This window comes from Aquarana catesbeiana, linkage group LG07, assembly GCF_042186555.1.
Source record: "Aquarana catesbeiana isolate 2022-GZ linkage group LG07, ASM4218655v1, whole genome shotgun sequence".
In the NCBI taxonomy this organism is placed as follows: Eukaryota; Metazoa; Chordata; class Amphibia; order Anura; family Ranidae; genus Aquarana; species Aquarana catesbeiana.
In genome coordinates this window covers 63,017,251-63,034,974 of record NC_133330.1, presented here as the reverse complement: position 1 = coordinate 63,034,974, position 17,724 = coordinate 63,017,251, and the positions used below count along the sequence as shown (strand labels likewise).

Sequence of the window (17,724 nt, the reverse complement as noted above, 5' to 3'; positions counted from 1 at the left end):
AGACCACTCATGAATGTGGTGCTGCAGGGGGTTTGTCCTGATCAATGTTCTTGAATAAGTAGTGCTATCACTGTAGTGGATTGCTAAGGATCTGGCTACACTGTTTTGCCAGGAGTGTCTGGATAAAAAGACTGGCTGCACAGAGTTACAAATTCTTTGGCAGGTAAAACAGTTCCTATACAGTATATGTTTCAACTGCATATGTAGAAGCGTGTCTAGAGTTTAGCTTTAATCTCTTGAAGCAATAATCATTTACACTTTGTTGAATGGCGGGCGTGCTACTGTATATCTGTTTTTTTGTTATTTTTTATAAAATATGTAATGAACACATTGCTCTCTCCATATACGGCCATATAGAGTCAGTACATACCTTTGACATTGCTAAGTAGTCCAGACCATCAGAGCAGTTGAATACCACGCACTGCACAGCCAGGGCCTTGGCCAAATCTTTGGTAGTTTCAGTCTTTCCTGTACCTGCAGGTCCCTCAGGAGCTCCACCAAGATTAAGGTAAAAAGCACCAATCTGCCCAAAAGAAAAGAAAGACTTTTATCAAAACAAGTGGAAACATAGGCGCCATGAGAGTATATCCAACTGCAAACTCTGTGTCTGTAAATTCAGACATCCAGTTGTGATAATTTTGTGCATACCTGAGACAAATTTTAACAACATTTGCAACATACAGTATATAAGCTTCAAACATGTAAACATATGTAACCACGTATTTGACCACCACAGGGTGCAATTCAAGAATCAAACTTCACCAGTAAGTCCATCTTATGCAACACAGCACTATTTCTCTTCTACACCACCACTCTGTGCACCAAGTATATACAATTTCCCCCTAATTACCTAGTCCAGTGATCTCCAAACTGCGGCCCTTTGCTTGCCTTTTTCTGGCCCTCGGGGCACTATTCCATCCACTGACACCAACAATGGGGCACTATTCCTCCCACTGACACCAACAAGGGAGAACCATTCCTTCCACTAACACCAACAGTGGGGAACAACTCCTCTCGCTGACACCAACAATGGGACATTTTTCCTTCCACTGACGCCAGTGATGGGACACTATTCCTCCCACTGACACCAGCGATGGGGCATAATTCCTCCCACTGATATAAACAATTAGGCACTATTCCTCCCACCAATACCAATGATGGGGCACTATTACTCATTCTACTGACTACAGGCACTAAGTAATTTTTTTTACTCCCACTGACGCTGGGGCATTTTCTACTTCCACTGGCCACTCTTCCCCCGCCTAAAGTCTGAAGGACAATAAACCGGCCCTTTGTTTAGAAAGTTTGGAGACCCCTGGCCTAGTCAAAAGAGTCAAGCACTGGCTTCCTAAATGTGTTGGATACTTTAACAAGCCGATTTCCCTGCTACGGTTCCTAATTCAATTTCCCAGTACATTTGTACATTTTCTTTACTTAGTGCCTGACAGCCACTTCTCAACCCCCCCCCTGCGGCTTTCAGCTGCTTTATTGAAATATATACAGGGAGATCGGGATTGGTGCTTGTAACTCTCCCCACCGCCGCACTGATCACCCCCGACTGTCCCCTGTGTCCTCCTCCATGCTCCTCCGGTCCTCCTCTCTGTGATCCTCCATTCCTCCTCCAGTCCCCTTCCGTGTCCTCTGCGCCCCCCTGGTCCCCCTCCATGTTCTCCTTGCTCCTCCAGTCCCCCTCCGTGCCCCTCCAGTCCCCCTCCGTGCTCCTCTGTGCCCCTCCGGTCTCCCTCTGTGTTCCTCTGTGCCTCTCTGGGCCCCCTCCATCCTCCTCCGGTCCCCCCCTGTCCCGGATCTGTCAGGATGGAGAACGGAGAAAGGAGCCAGTAAATCTGTCATTTACCGGCTCCTTCCTTTTCTGAATGGACAGAGTCAGTGATCACTGACTCTTTACATTCACAACTGAGCATCATAAACTGTGTTTACACTTTTTTCAGTTTATGAATGGATAGGAGCCTCTGTCTCCTATCCAGTAATTTTCAGTGCTGCTTAGGCTGCTGAGAAAAGGACTGGGGAATCTGTGTCCTCAGCCCCTTTCCCTGTCTCAAAAGGGAGATGTCAGATCCCTGATATTTCACCAAAGCCCCCCAACAGGACTGATTAAAAAAAAAAAGAATAATAAAAAAAAATGTAATTGATATTTAAAGGTAAAATTGTAAAAAAAAAAAAAAAAGAAAAGAAAAAAAAAACACTGCCCCCCCTCCCCCTTCCCAAAAAAAGAAAAGCATTGTAAATTATATATATTAAAAAAATAAAACTAATAAAAAAATAAGTTGTAAAAAAAAATAAAAATAAAAAACCTCAAAACTACTGACACAGTCCACTGTCACATGACATTTAAAAAAAAAATATATTGGTAATCAGTATCGGCGAGTACTTGAAAAAAAGTTTCGGTACTTTTACTCGGTCTTATCGGTGCAACCCTAGTTTACAGGCTTTCCTTATCTACTTTGCCGTTTAAAGTTTGATGATTACAAGGCTCAAAACCTCAAACTTAATATTACACTGAGAACGGAATGATTTAAAGTGACTGTGATGTAGGCAGCATTGGAGGCTTGAACAGGGCAGCAGGAAAACAATAATACAGAGTGCAGCTTATCTTTAAACAGGCTGGATTCCACTTGTCACTTCTACATTAGTAAATAAGTAAAACTTTATTAAAAACTATACATCATACCAGAGTTCTGTAGCATCTGTCTGTAAGAGGTGTAATGACCAGCCGTGGTGAGTTGCCTAGGTACTCGTAAGCATATTTCACATCGCAGTTAATGATTCGCACACGGGCATTCTCGTTTTCCCAGTAATAGCGCAGCTGGGCCAACCACTGAAAATCTGTTTCATGAGAAACACCTACACAGACAAATTTACAATTAATATCATACAAACTTTAAGAGCTCTGCCATCAGACTGATGAACTGAAGAGTAGTCCCTGAAAAAAAAGAGATTTAATACTTAGGGGTAGAGGAGAGTTAGATCATGTACCTACCTTTCCCCTGGCTTTTGCCCACTGTGCCCAAGCAAGGGTGACGTCATCCTTCTTCTGGCAAGATCTGGGGAACGTAGAGTATTCCTGATGAGAAGATGCTCCCAGCACTGTGCTGCAGAGTCTTCTTGTGGAGTGCTCAACATTCCCCAGGTCATTGTCAACAAGAAGGTGACATTGCATGATGTATCATGAAAGCTGGAAGAGAGGTAAGCATATTATGTTTGGTTTTGCATTCTTTTAGTAAAGGAGAGAGGGGCATTCTAAATGCAGACCTTGCACAATTTTGATAGTTGCCATAAAAGATAGCACAGAAAAGCCCTATGCTGCTGCTGTTGATATCACCATAGCCTGTTTGTAGCTGCCAGTGGATAACCTTCCATGGTGAACGCACATTTTATCTTCTTTCATGCTCCGATGGCCTGCTGATCCTCTAGCATTAAGGTCAGTCCGCTCAAAACCATAATTATTTTGAATGTCTCGGGGAGTCCAGGGCTGAGATCTATGTTCTTCATTTCCCAGGCCTGCACATCTGGCACAACCAATACAAGACAGTTCCATGCTCTCTGATAGTTTTTTGTACCTTTTTATTGTATAGAATGCAACACAAGGGAAGAGAACAAGAACAGGTGGGAAACAACAAAACCAAGGCCTATGGCAGAAGAAGAGAAAAGAGTGGTGATGGGGGGGGCGTGACCCAATGGGCTTCATGTACAAGTATAATATCAGTTTCGGGTGGGCTGATTCTATGTTATTTCCTGAGCCATCTATGACAATTGGACTAAAGTCACTACTTCTGATCTGCATACTTGTTCCAGTTCAGTGACTATGAAAGACAGAGGATCAGTATGACAGCAAGGAGTTTCAGGATTTTTGTAAGAAGATCAGCAGCAGCAGCCTATGTATTCCTCCTTCGACAAGCTACCTTTAAAGCGTATCTAAACATAAGAACAAAAATTAGAAAAACTGCAGCTTAATAGATGTGGTGGCTGAATTCAGTTTCTTTCTGTTTTTTCCCCAGGGGATCCTGCCAGTAACACGCTTCCTGTCCTTTAGTAACAAAACTCACTCACTGTGCTGTATCCATGATGGAGCAGCGTTGTCATCCTAAAACAGAAAGTGTCTTAGAACTACAGAACGCCTCCCCAGGCCTCTTCTCAACAGCATAGTGGGAGTTGTTATTTAGTCCACATAGATAGCTGATAACAATGTAACTCAGGGGTGTCCAACTCAATTTCATCGTGGGCCGCATGCCCTCTAAGGGTGAGTTGTATCTGTAAGACTAGGTGTCCAGAGCACCCCACTTTCCCTTACATCAGATGTCAAGAGCCCCCCCCCCCCCCCACCTTCCCCTACATCACAGTGCACCCCCTTACTTTGTGATGCTGCTGGGAAGAAGCTGGGGGCAGAGACTGGAAGCAGAAAGTGCAGGGTCTGGAGGAGGACCAGAGGAGGGGTGGAGTCTGCGGAATGCTGAGAGCAGGGGAGGCTGCACAGAATCTGTAGAAGGAGCTCTGTCCTCCTCTCAGCTGCCAACTGCTGAGACTGGGAAGGGGTGGGGAGCAGAGATGAACCTCTCCACGGCTGCAAAAAATAAGCGCAAGATCTGGCAGAGGAGTTCTGTCCTCCTCTCTGCTGTTGATTGCTGAGACAAGGTGGGGGCAGAGACAAGGGGTTTGCCGCCACTGCAGGAGAGGTGCGGGGGCCACATGAAATGGACTGGAGGGTTGGATTCGGCCTCATGGGCCTTGTGTTTGACACATGTGATGTAACTGATACAGCAGAGAGCACAGGAAGTTATCAGCTCACAAGATTTCAGGCTCAACAGTTTTTTTTTTTTGCAGTTGTCAAACAGATATAACAAGACCCTTTCAATGCTATATTTAAAGAGGAGTTTTTCCCCCCAAGCAAAAAATTAAAAGTCAGCAACTGCACATACTGCAGCGGCTGAATTTTAATATTAGGACACTTGCCTGTCCTGGAATCCAGCGATGTCCGCACCCCAGCGGCCGCCATTGTCTCTAAGGGAAACCAGCAGTGAAGCCTTGCCTATTCACAGCCGGTTTGTTACTGTGCATGCGAGAAGTGCGCTGTGCTTTCTGAATGGCCTGGCAGTGGGGGAAGGAGGAGGGGGGCCGAACTTCCAAGTGATCGCGCCGCGATCTCTCGAAAGTGGGGAAATGGTACCAGTCAAAAACAGGTGCCCGCTCCCCCCTCCCCCGAAAGGTCAGATAAGTGGAGCTTCCACTTTAGCTTTAACAGACTAAAAAGAACTAAATAACAGAAGATCATTGTTAGAGTTTACATATACTTCTAATTCTAAATAAAATATCTGAGCATATTATGTTTTTTCTTATTTTACTGATCCTATACAAAATCATATATTCATTCCCGCATTGTATTTCAGTCTGAATGATCCTGAAGTTTGTAACTGTACTTTGTGAAGATCCCCACATATTTACTTCCTTGAATTCTGTGATACATATTCACTATGTCCTGTGAGTAGGCACTGCTGTGTCACACATTTCACAGAGCCTCCCTTATGAATCTGAATCACAGAAGGGCTGAGAGGTGGAGTTTCAGGAGGCGGAGTCAGTAAAGGAATCACTGCTTGCAGACAGCAAGGCACCATGGGATATGTAGTTTTTAGAAATATAATGTAAACAGCAGAGAAGAAGTTGCAAAGCAGGCAGGAAGTCCAGGAAGTTGTGGAAAGAGATGGCTAGCAAACAGGCAGTGCTCACAACATGCAAGGAAATTTAGTAAGTTCATTTAAAATAGTATTAAAACCAAAACCAAAAATGTAATCTATTGCTGCTTACTAATCATTAGATGTACTGGCTCTATTAGTTTTCTTTTTTCTAAATAATTTTTCCCTCTGTTTTTACCCAGTGATCGGGCCAGTAAAATGCCTCCTGTATTAGAGAGCCCCCACTCTGGATGAAGGAGCACAGGGGTGCCGTTGGACAGCAGCATTGTCGTTCTGGGGGAAGGGAAGTGTTAGATGCAAGAGTTTTTTTCTGTTGTAGAACAGACTTACTGGCTTGATCACCAGATGAAAATAGAAGAAAGAAAGCCTAACACAGGAAACGAATACAACCATCACACCTAAGAATTGGTAAGCTGCAGTATAATAAACGTTTGCATTTGGTTTTATTACTGCTTGTAAAGTATAACCTAAGGCAAAATGTTTGTTAGTTTTGAATAGAGTGGAGAGGGAATAGAACCCCAGTCAGATTTTTATTGTTGCCTGTACCCCCCAAGATTCACCTTCTCTTGTCCTGTTTACCGTTATAATCAAAAGTTTCAAAGTAAAACAAAATTACAAATTTTGGGTAGTCACCAGAACAGGAATAGAGGTGAAATCTTCCAATGGGGGAGAAAAGTTCTGGTGACCCTGGTGATACCCTCACTTTAGAGGGACTTCCTCTGACTTCCTGTTTTGGCTATGGGACAGGAAGTGAAAGGAAATCTACTTGATGGGACACAGATGGCAAAAAAATCCTGACAGGGGTTATAGCCCTCTCTTACATTATCCAAAATGAAAAGAGTTCTGCCTTTATTTTGAATTGTTTTTTGGTCAAAATAACTATTGTTTGTATTGCTATTATAATGCTGGTGTTATAAAATGAAAGTCTATGCTGTGAGATTAGATCTCCTTTTGGTTGGGTTCACACTTGAGAACGCAGGGGCTCACAACCGGAGTCCCGTGTGTCTCCATTCACTGTTTCAGGTCTGATTTCAGCCCGAATTTTGGGCTGAATTCAGACCTGAAACGGACCAAAAGACGCTCAGGACTCCTGTGCAATTCACACCGGAGCTGCTCCGGAGATATGTGAACCGGCTCCATAGAGAGCTGGTCACAATCTCCTGCTATGCAAATTGGATGCGGGGAAACCCTCATCCTATTTGCAATAGTGTGAACCCAGCCTTAAACTATTCACAAAATCATCAGTGATTAACTTAGCTTATAATTTTCCCAAACTATGACACATAACGGTGTAATGAGTTTCCTCCTATAAATTAAACATCTAAACACTGTTGTAGTACATATATACGGAGCAGCCCTCAAAAAATCCACTTGCCTGCTCGCATTTTGCGAGTGGATTTTGAGGGCTGGCGAGCGTGGGCTGAATGGGAGTGAGGGGGGGTTGTATGGAAGTCCTTCTCACAGCGCTCGGAGGGGAAAAGAGGAGAGCAGGTGGCTGGATCATCAGAGAACATCACTAGTGGCTTTCATTTCAATAGCAGAGTGTTACCTGCACTCGCTGTCACACACAGCCCTGCCCCCTGGTCCTTGGACTTTGATAGACAGCTCATCCGGGACGAGTGATGTGTATCAAAGCTCCCCGGCCAGGGGGCGGGGCGGGGCTGTATGTGACACTGAGCAGCGGGAACACACTGCTATTGAAATGAAAGCTGTTCCAGTGATGTCCCTCGGCGCCCTGATAATCCGCTCGCAATCCTTTTCGTCTCCTCTGTTCCCCTGCATGGTGGGCACAGGTAGGCAGCATGATGGACACAGGGAGGCTGCATGATGGACACAGGGAGGCTGCATGATGGACACAGGGAGGCAGCATGATGGACACTGGGAGGCAGAATGATGGACACTGGGAGGCAGCATGATGGACACGGGGAGGCTGCGTTGGTAGACACGGGGAGGCTGCATTGGTAGACACGGGAAGGCTGCATTGGTGGACATGGGGAGGCTGCATTGGTGGACACGGGGAGGCTGCATTGGTGGACACGGGCAGGCTGCGTTGGTGGACACAGGCAGGCTGCATTTGTGCACACCGGTAGGCTGCGTTGGTGGACATGGGCAGGCTGCGTTTGTAGGCACAGGTGAGGCTGCATTGATGGGCACGGTTAAAGTTGTTAATATTTATTTTTAGAACTTAATTCTGCATAAAACATTTAAGTGTCATTTCATGAATTTATGAGGGCGTGTTTAGGGGCGGAATTAGGGGCGGGGCAGGGTAGGGGTTGGGTGGGGAAACTGGTGGCGAGTAACCCTTGAGGCCTGGATAGTAGCTCAGGACTTGACATTTTGAGCCTTGTAATGCGGTATAATAAATTGTAACAGTATCAGTCATACCTATTTAAAATACATGCACACAGACCTGTTTCTATCATGTCCATGACCACATCCCTGGCATGGACATCTATGGTAACCAAAGCTCCCAGTGTGGTACGTGTTTGCTTGGACAGCTTGCCTCGTACAAGTTCAACAATGTCATTTAGCTGATGCTGAAGTTTATCATAGTAATTTTTTAATCCCTAGAAAAGGAAATTTAAAAAAACACAAGGTGATACATTCTACCGCTACAACACAATATTACAAAATTAAAATGAACTTTGCACAAAACACAAAATGCATTTATACAATTTGCATATAAATAGACATATTTACATTTTAGTTTTTAGATACAGTGATTGACAGTTTTGTTCCACCATAGGTTTATTCTACAGTATAGACAAGGATGTAACTGCTGACATAGCATCACATGCAGATGCTATAACGAATCTGGGGCAATGGGAGGCGCAAAACATATTTGAAAAAGAATTGCAACAAAAATATGCTCAATAAAAGATGTGTGGCCAATGCTTGTTTGGTCATACTTCTCTTGTGGGTCATAGGAACATGCTTACTTGTGCTGTCCTGTGACCCAAAATCGGCCAACAAGCGGGTTAAAACCCGCTGTCAGCTGACATCACAGAGCTGCTCCAGCCTCTGGAAGAATCCTGACAATAATGGCTGGCTCAGCCTTTCAGCGTGCTGCTGAGACCCTGAACCAGCCACTCCCGTACCCTCTCCAGCCCAGCGCTCCAGTGAGCTATGGAGGAGCAGAGCAGAGAGTGGTGACTGTCGGTCACCACTCTCTGCTTAAAATGGCCTGAGAACTGAGCAATCAGTGGTCCTGTGATCACTCAGTTCTTGGACTTAGAACCAGCAGGGAACACCTGCAGCACCACAGCAATGCTACAGCCATAGTGGTGTTTCTGTTTTTCTCTTATTCGCACACTTCTCCTTTAACTATAACCTTCTGCTGTACAGTAAAAATCACTTCAATTGATGAGCCTCTGACTGTCAGCTCCCTTTATGTGTGAGGATTAAAGCTGGCCATATACCCATACATGGAGTGAATTTTGGCCATGGGTAGCCCTGTTGACACCATCCCACCCACATCAGCCGAACAGCAGCTGCTTCCAATTAAATGCAGCCACTATTTGGGTATTCTGACAGCCACCATTATTGGCTGCCACAATAAAAGAGCTGGCAGGAGAGATCATAAATCAAATCTGTTTAGCATGGATTGGGGAATTGACATATTTCTGTTGTTCGGCCTGTGGGGCCCGAAGCACAGAATTCTCACAGTGTATGACTAGCTCAATTCAGTTTGTCTGGATACACCTACTAAGTGTTCATTAGTTTGAAGGACCCTGATAGGGGGACACTATAGGCTCCAAACCTCTGACCATCCCTGTTAAGGGAGTGTAAAGCAGATTACAGACTACTGGCCACTGATAGGCCTTGATTACAATTTTGTGGTGAGCCCCTGTCTGTAATAGTCTCAAAAGTATTTCACTGTCACCACTTATACTAAGTGGCAGGCCTCCCTTGATACAGCTAAAGCCTTTGATTTAAAGTGGCATTAAAAGCAAAAGCAAGCATTTCTTATATTGCAGCTTACCGATTCTTAGATGTGATGGCTGCATTCGTTTTCTTTTTTTTTTTTTTTTTTTTAACTCAGGTGGAAGTTTTTTCTGGTTCAATCATTTTTATTCAGTTATTCCATTAAAACAAAGTAGCAAGAAAAAGCACCTAGTCCACCCACGCAGGGGTTAGGACTGGCGACATGGGTATAGACAGACTTATACAGTATGAACAAAAGAGGTGGAACCATAGTCAATCATAACTAACAGAAATACAGCACAGGAAAAAGTTTTGGGGAGATCCCTGCAGCTAGCAATGTAAACCAGGACTTGTGGAATTCCAGACAATTTCCAGGTGGAAGTATCTGCTTTTCTACCAGAAAGCCTTTTACGCTATGCCTAGGCTAGCTTTGTACACTTCTAAACCTTCTACTCATTTGTGATGACTCTTCGGGATTGATTTACTAAAACTAGAGTGCAACATCGGGTGCTTATCTGCATAGAAACCAATTAGTTTCCAGGTTTTAGCCTAGGTTCACATTGCTGCGGGTTAGAAATTTCAGCCTGGCAATGCAGTCCGACTTCAGGGGCGATTTGACAGACATTTGTGCGGGTTCCTGCACAGATGTCTATTGAAATTGCACCTGAAGTCGGCAAAAGTAGTGCAGGAACTACTTTTGGGAATTGGTGTGGCGCCGCAAAGTCGACCTCGCACCGATGCGGACGGTGCTATTGCTGGCAATAGCCGCCGATTTCAAATTGCATGCCAAATCGGACCAATGTGAACCTAGGTTAACTAGATGAAGTTAGAAGCTGATTGGCTTCTATGCAGAGCTGTTACAGATTCTGAGTGCTCCAATTTTAATAAATCTCCCCCTGTGTGTATTCTTCTGATGTTTAGATGGACCTGGTACTGTGTATCAGCCTCTGTCATATTTTCTCTTACTCCATATGTCAGCAGATTTGTACTTTGTATAAAACTTTAAAACCCAATAAAACTTTTTGTGATATTGTTTTCTTTTTTAGGCTTTCCTTTTTATATATATATATATATATATATATATATATATATATACACTCCTTCACCCAGATTAACAGTGCTGCTGTCCAAAGCTGCCTTTGTGCTCTATCATCCAAAGTGGAGGCACTCTTAATACAGGAGGTATGTTACTGGCTAGACCAAGTGAGGACAAGGGAAAAAAGCCTAAAAAAGAAAACAAATGTTCCACCACATCTAATTATTACTACATATTACATTTTTGTTTTTTTCTTATAATACTGCTTTAATTGAATGGCCATTTCTGCAGACTGCCATCCCCAAATTTGGTTCTGACCCTGAATTTCGTAGGTGGTCATCGATTTTGTACAGAAGGCCATATGCTGATATACTGGTTAATGGCCTACCTTTACCCTCTTCACATTTTCACCAGGGCATGGTTGTGTCAAGCTCGTCCTTTATCCCCCCTTATTTTTTCAGTTCCCATTGAAACCTTAGGCACTAGTCTATATGCTGATGATCTCATACTGTATGCGGTTGATGCTGAAAATTTGCTTCCCACTGAAGCACTGAAGCAGTCAGGGACCAGTTTGGAGTTAGGCAGGAGCTCATAAAAGTGCTTAAACTATTGCTCTCACTCTGATGTGTGCAGCAATATGTAACATGTGTAGGGCACTCGCCGTTTCCCTATATAGGCGCTCAATGCATGCCTTTTTGCGTGTGTGGGTGGGGGTGGGGGGGGGGGCTTTAAAACCTTTTAGTTTTTCTTTTATTTTTTTTATGTCTATTTAAATGTTTAAAACTTTTTTATTTCTTTATTTATTCACATGACTTTATTGCTATCACATAGGGGACCAATAGAACCCTATGTGATAGCATATAGGTGACAGGTTATTTTTATGAGACATCCGGGGTCTATTAGAGCCCTTTCACACTGAGGCGAGCGTCGGCGTCGGCGGTAAAGCACCGCTAATGTAAGCGGCGCTTTACCGTCGGTATGTGGCCGATAGCGGGGGCGGTTTTACCCCCCCGCTAGTGGCCGAGAAATGGTTAAAAACCACCGCAAAGCGCCTCTGCAGAGGCACTTTGCCGGCGGTATAGCCGCGCCGTCCCATTGATTTCAATGGGCAGGAGCGGTGAAGGAGCGGTATACACTCCGCTCCTTCACCGCTCCGAAGATGCTGCTGGCAGGACTTTTTTTACCGTCCTGCCAGCGCATCGCTCCAGTGTGAAAGCCCTCGGGGCTTTCACACTGGAATTAAGGCAGCGGCACTTTCGGGTCGATTTGCAGGCGCTATTATTAGCGCAATAGTGCCTGCAAACCGCCCCAGTGTGAAAGGGCTTTTAGACTCTGGATGTCTCCTCTCTACTGCACTGCAGCTGTTGGAATGCAGACTGTGTTCCATCAGCTGCTTCCCTCAGCACTGGAGCTAGTGAATGACAGCTCCTGGTCTGTGCACAGGAGTGCAGCTGAGCATACGGAGGTCCGCTGTGCTCCTGCCGCCCTTCCCAGCAACACCCGCTTGAACACGGCAATGGAGTCCCGCGCAGGGGGGTGGCACATCACAGCAGTGGTTGTGGAAAAGAAAGGCGGCTTCACAGCTGCTTGTATCACCGCCACATGAAAGCAGCTGGCTTTACTATAGTACACACACTGCTATACCGGTCTGGAGTGTGTAAAAAAACGCGTCTGCAGAACGGTTAAATATATCAATTCCCAGCAAGTGGCTGCGGATTCAGATTCTACTGCTCCCCCTACTGGCACCCTTGCCTAAGCCGCATTATGGTTGCGCTGGCCCTGCCTACTTTACCCCAATGGATCACTTTGGGTCACCAAATAATTCGATTAGCAAAAATAATATGTATTAATAGGAAATGCCCACACAAATATAATAAAGTGTGGGACTCCTGGGGAAACTCAGTCTTAAAGGGTAATTTCACTTTCGTATGGAAAAAAAGGGCAATGAAATTCATATTGTAATTGAATGTTATTAAAAATGGCCTTTCCTTTTCAATCTGCAGCCGCTGTAATTTTCTGTAAAATGCAATGCAATATGGCTACCTGGAGTTGTTCTGTACACAGATAGTGTACCGCATGCCCCCCAGAAATGTAATTTCCTGCTTGTGTGATTGGCTTATGGATTTTCTCAGAGGTCTGCACTAAGACAAAAGTCAGATTTTGGGCATCCCCTGAATGTCATTTTTGGTGAGATACTATCAAAGGGAAGTCACGTCTAAAGGGATGCAGACCTTGCCTCTTTCCTCATTAGAGCCCTGCAGGTGCAGCAGCTGATTGATAATGATAAAACCACACCTATACAGATTCACTTAGCACATGGACACATACAATCAAACAGCGTTTTTTTCAGAACAACAAAGGGTAGAAATCTGCAGCAAAGTTTGTTAAAATCCTTGCAATGTACATAGATCACCCAGAGGGGAATGTTTTTTTCTCTCAACAAAAGTGGAGTTACTTTTTAACTCTTGCAGACAATATTACCTCTCCACACATTTGAAGAAATGTCAGTATATAAATGACATCAGACCAGACATTGGTTGTGTTATAGTTCTACCTTTTGTTTCAATGTTACACAGATGATATGTATGTATGTATAGAGATCTATCCTATATGCATAGACTCCCTCTGTGCTCCTACTTTGTTGAAAAGAAAAAAAGAGCTAATAAGTAGCTGACACATGCAGCCTTTGTTCAGTTTGCAGTTTCATCAAAAGAGGCCATGTCCTTTTGTATTTTTGATGTAAAATGTAGATTGGTAATGGATTATGATCTTTTAATACCATAATCCTGCAGCTCACCTTAACAAAACAGGAATTTAAAACATAATATTAAATAAGTTCACAATTCTCATGATTTTGTGTTCATTAGATTTCCTACCTGAGGGCCGCTAGCTATAGCTTCATGCACCTCACTGGTCCAGAACATCTGAGATACACATAGCACCACCTGTCCCGGCCATTCTCTCACCCAATCTTTCCTAGAAGTCTCAGGGTATGCCTGAAGAAGCAAAATAATATTATACACTACAATACATACAATAAAGAGTTAAAAGGGAAATCAAATATGTTAAAAATCCCCACAATTTCTTCAGCAAATTTGACAGCTATTTCACGGTGAGAAGAAAATTTGATTTTCATAATATAATATTTAAATATTGGCTAATTGCAGTTTGAACCCAATCTTGTATACGTTTTAGCATTACAATTAGGTTTTCAATCAAATTTCCATTTTTTATTTATTTAAATCTACAGCTTTTATTAAAATAACACCTGATGAGCATGCCATGACGGACCTCGTTCAGGAACTTCCTGTTACAATGACAATGCTATGGCAATGCTGTGTCTCTGTCTGCCAATTTCTCTCTTGCATTCTCACTCTGTCATATGTGATCACATAGTTACATAGTTTGTAAGGTTGAATAAAGACACCAGTCCATCCTGTTCAACCTTCCATATCCCTGTACATTGTTTGCCAAGTTTCTTCAATTTATCTCTACTATCCGCTGACACTACCAACACCAACAGTAAGGAGTTCCACATCCCTATCGCTCTAACAGTAAAGAACCCTTATGCAGTTTAAGATTAAACCGCTTCTCATCCAACTTGATTGCGTGGCTATACAGTATGTCTTTTTTAGAGATTTAAGATTAAATCGTTTCCTCCCAATGCTAAAGTCATAATTAAAAAATGCATATATTGTAATCATATCATAAACACTACTTCTCCAGGGAGAATGAGTTTCATGTTTGTAGTCATTCCTCATAACTGAGGTCCTCCAGCCCCCTTATTAGCTCTGCTGCCCTTCTCTGGACCTTCTCCAGTTCCAGCACATCCTTCCAGAGAATCGGTGACCAGAAATGGACAGCATACTGAAGAAGTGACCAAACCAGAGTTTTTGAAAGTGGTAGAATTATAGTTTTATCTCTTCAGTAAATATCCTTTTTAATGCTTGTAAATAGTCTGCTGGCCTTGCTTGCTGCAGCTTGGCATTGCATGGTTTTGCTGAGTCCGTGATCTACCAGGACCCCCAGATCCTTTTCCTTCCTTGATTCCTCCAAAGGTTATCAAAGTGTATAGTCACTGGAAGCTATCCTATCTGGACTATCTTGCAGAGTTTACATTCTAAATATACAATCTATAAAGTGTAAATATACAATCTATAAAGTGTAGAAACCCAAAGGACAACTTCATAGTTAGTGCATTTACTCTTTAAATGTGCCCCACCTCCATAAAATCCCCCCTTCCCCCAGTGCAACCTGCACACTTAAACATTTACCAAACAGAGCTTGCACATGGCTTGGAATTCTTTCTTTGCCCCCATGTGATATCGGTGGTGTCTAAGCAGCCAACTACCAACCAGTAATGGGAGAAGTGAGAGTGAATCACAAGATCCAGTTTGCCCAGAAATTTTGGGTAATTACCTCTGATCCTGACAGTGAACAGATCATCAGAGTGAAGGGCGGATGGGTATATACAGGAAGGGAGCCTACAAAGGCAAGGCTCGAGTTCACTTTATAGTGTGCTTGCAACATCTAATATAGTAACAATTAGTTATTTAATAATCCAAACAAAGGGAAAGAGGAGCCACTGGTACAGATAGCAGTTGTAATGTGTTTCACACATAATCATGATTTATCTATGATTAAGCCCCTTTGGGAGTGAAACGCGTTAGTACTGCTATCTGCAACGAGTTGATTGTTGGTGCATCCCTATGCTGCAATAACTCAAATTGACTTTTATGGTGAACGGCTCCCCTGCCCTTTCTTTGGATAATTAACTGCTTGACAACCGGATCACGCCAATATACGTCGGCAAAAGGGCACGTACAGGCAGATTAACGTACCTGTACATTGCCCTTTAAGAAGCAGCTTGCATGAGTGTCCCGCGGACTCGATGTAGAACAGGAAGAACAGATAAATGCTGATGTAAACAAGCATTTCCCCGTTCTGCTTAGTGACACTGACACTGATCACAGCTCCCTGTAATCGCGACCGGTGATCAGTGTTGTGTCACACATAGCCCCTCCCCCCCACAGTTAGAATCACTCCCTAGGACACACTTAACCCCTACAGTGCCACCTAGTGGTTAACCCCTTCACTGCCAGTCACATTTACACAGTAATCAATGCATTTTTAATTGCACTGATCACTGTATAAATGTGAATGGTCCCAAAATCGCACCAAGTGTCCAATCTGTCCACCATAATGTCGCAGTCATAATAAAAATCGCCGCCATTACTAGTAAAAAAAATATTAATAAAAATGCCATAAAACTATCCCCTATTTTGTAGACGCTATAACTTTTGCGCAAACCAATCAATACACGCTTATTGAGATTTTTTTTACCAAAAATATGTAGAAGAATATGTATTGGCCTAAACTGAGGAAAAAAAAAATTTTTTTATATATTTTTGGGGGATATTTATTATTGCAAAAACTAAAAAATAATGCAATTTTTTCAAAATTGTCGCTATTTTTTGCTAAATAGCTCAAAAAATAAAAAACCGCAGAGGTGATCAAATACCACCAAAAGAAAGCTCTATTTGAGGGGAATAAAGGACATCAATTTTGTTTGGAGCCACGTCGCATGACCACGCAATTGTCAGTTAAAGCAACGCAGTGCCGAATCTCAAAAAGTGCTCTGGTATTTGGACAGCCAACTGGTCCGGGGCTTAAGTGGTTAAAGTGTTACATGTTCAGCGTATCAAACCCATTATAGCACAATGTGTCTTCAGTGCTTACAATGGCATAAAGAGACTTAGTGGAAGAGGTTACTGTTGGTGGGGTCATGAGTACCATCAAAGAAGGTGGATGGAACTAAATTGCAACACAAACAGTTCTCAACGAGACAATTTAAAACAGATAAAAAGGCCTATACTTCTTTGAAGTTTCACTGAATACCGTACCATTCTAGAGCGGGCAATAACGTCACGTATGCTTCTCAGCATTACATCCTCCACCTGGATGAGCCATTTCTCTACAGCCCCTCGTGCCTCTGAAGTGGAAATAATCTGAATAAGTTCCACCCTCTCCCCTTCAGAGCTGTACATGGCTTTAATATCCAAGTTAGAGAGGAACTCCAGTTTAGCGATCCCTTCAAAGCATTTCTTTAGATGAGGCTGAACTCGGAGTGGATCCTTCGTCTCAGAAAGAATCTCCAGCATTTCATCATTGGATAAGAAGAAAAATCTGCAGGGGAAAAAAATATACTGTATACTATTATCTAAATACCTCAGCACTTTGTTCATTATATTTAAAGCTGTACTACGGGCATATAAAATAAACTAATTAATGACAAAACTTTTTTGAATTTTGGATAGTAGAAAAGGGTTAGAACTCTTGTCTATTTTTTTTTTTTTTTTTTTTGAGGCAAGGAAACAAGGGCTGCAGAATAAGCTCTTTAGCATGGGTGCTCAACCTGTGTCCCTTCAGTTGCTGCATCATACCTCTGCCTTTGGGAGTCATGCTTGTAACTGTCAGCATTGCAATGCCTCATTGGACTTGTAGTTCTGCAACTGCTGGAGGGCCACAGGTTGAGCACTCATGCTCTACACTCTACAGGGACCCATCATACTATACCCAGAAACCATGCATAAATTAACTTTACCTAGGGAAGAAAAGCCTCTTCTTTTCCAGATAAGCATTAAGCCCCTTCATGATTTTATCCAGGAGCGTATTACTGTCTTGCAGCTTTTCTAGAAGCCCAGTAAGGGAGGTGGCACTTAAAACCTAGAACAGAAGGTGCCAATTAAATTCCAGTTAGCAAAAGCACGAGTGTGTTTGCCAAAGACATAAAGCATTCAGATTGGATTTACAAGTGTTGATCTGGATCCTGTCACATAAAGTAATTAAGATCAATTTAAATATGTTAGAAATATTTCATGCAAAATAAAGAAACTTAAAAACTCTGTCATGGGCCAGGATATTCTGTTCTTAGATTTTGACTCAGTAGATAGGAAAAGTATACTGATATAAGGATTAGGAATTAGGAAGGTTATTGGTAAGGGTTAAGGGGTTAAAATATAGAAAAGAAGGCCCACCAATTACATCAAAGCATCAGAG

General features: G+C 43.0%; 1 protein-coding gene across 1 annotated transcript in view; it reads right to left on the bottom strand.

Annotated features, from left to right (window-relative positions):
* Positions 1-17,724, bottom strand: part of DNAH12 (dynein axonemal heavy chain 12) — a 253,222-nt gene that overhangs the window by 128,935 nt on the left and 106,563 nt on the right. The window contains exons 21-26 of the mRNA XM_073592248.1: positions 17,270-17,391; positions 16,569-16,851; positions 13,542-13,661; positions 8,116-8,272; positions 2,690-2,862; positions 371-523 (exon numbers count right to left, since the gene is read on the bottom strand). Coding sequence (XP_073448349.1) covers positions 371-523; positions 2,690-2,862; positions 8,116-8,272; positions 13,542-13,661; positions 16,569-16,851; positions 17,270-17,391 — 1,008 coding nt within the window. The remainder of the gene's footprint in view (positions 1-370; positions 524-2,689; positions 2,863-8,115; positions 8,273-13,541; positions 13,662-16,568; positions 16,852-17,269; positions 17,392-17,724) is intronic.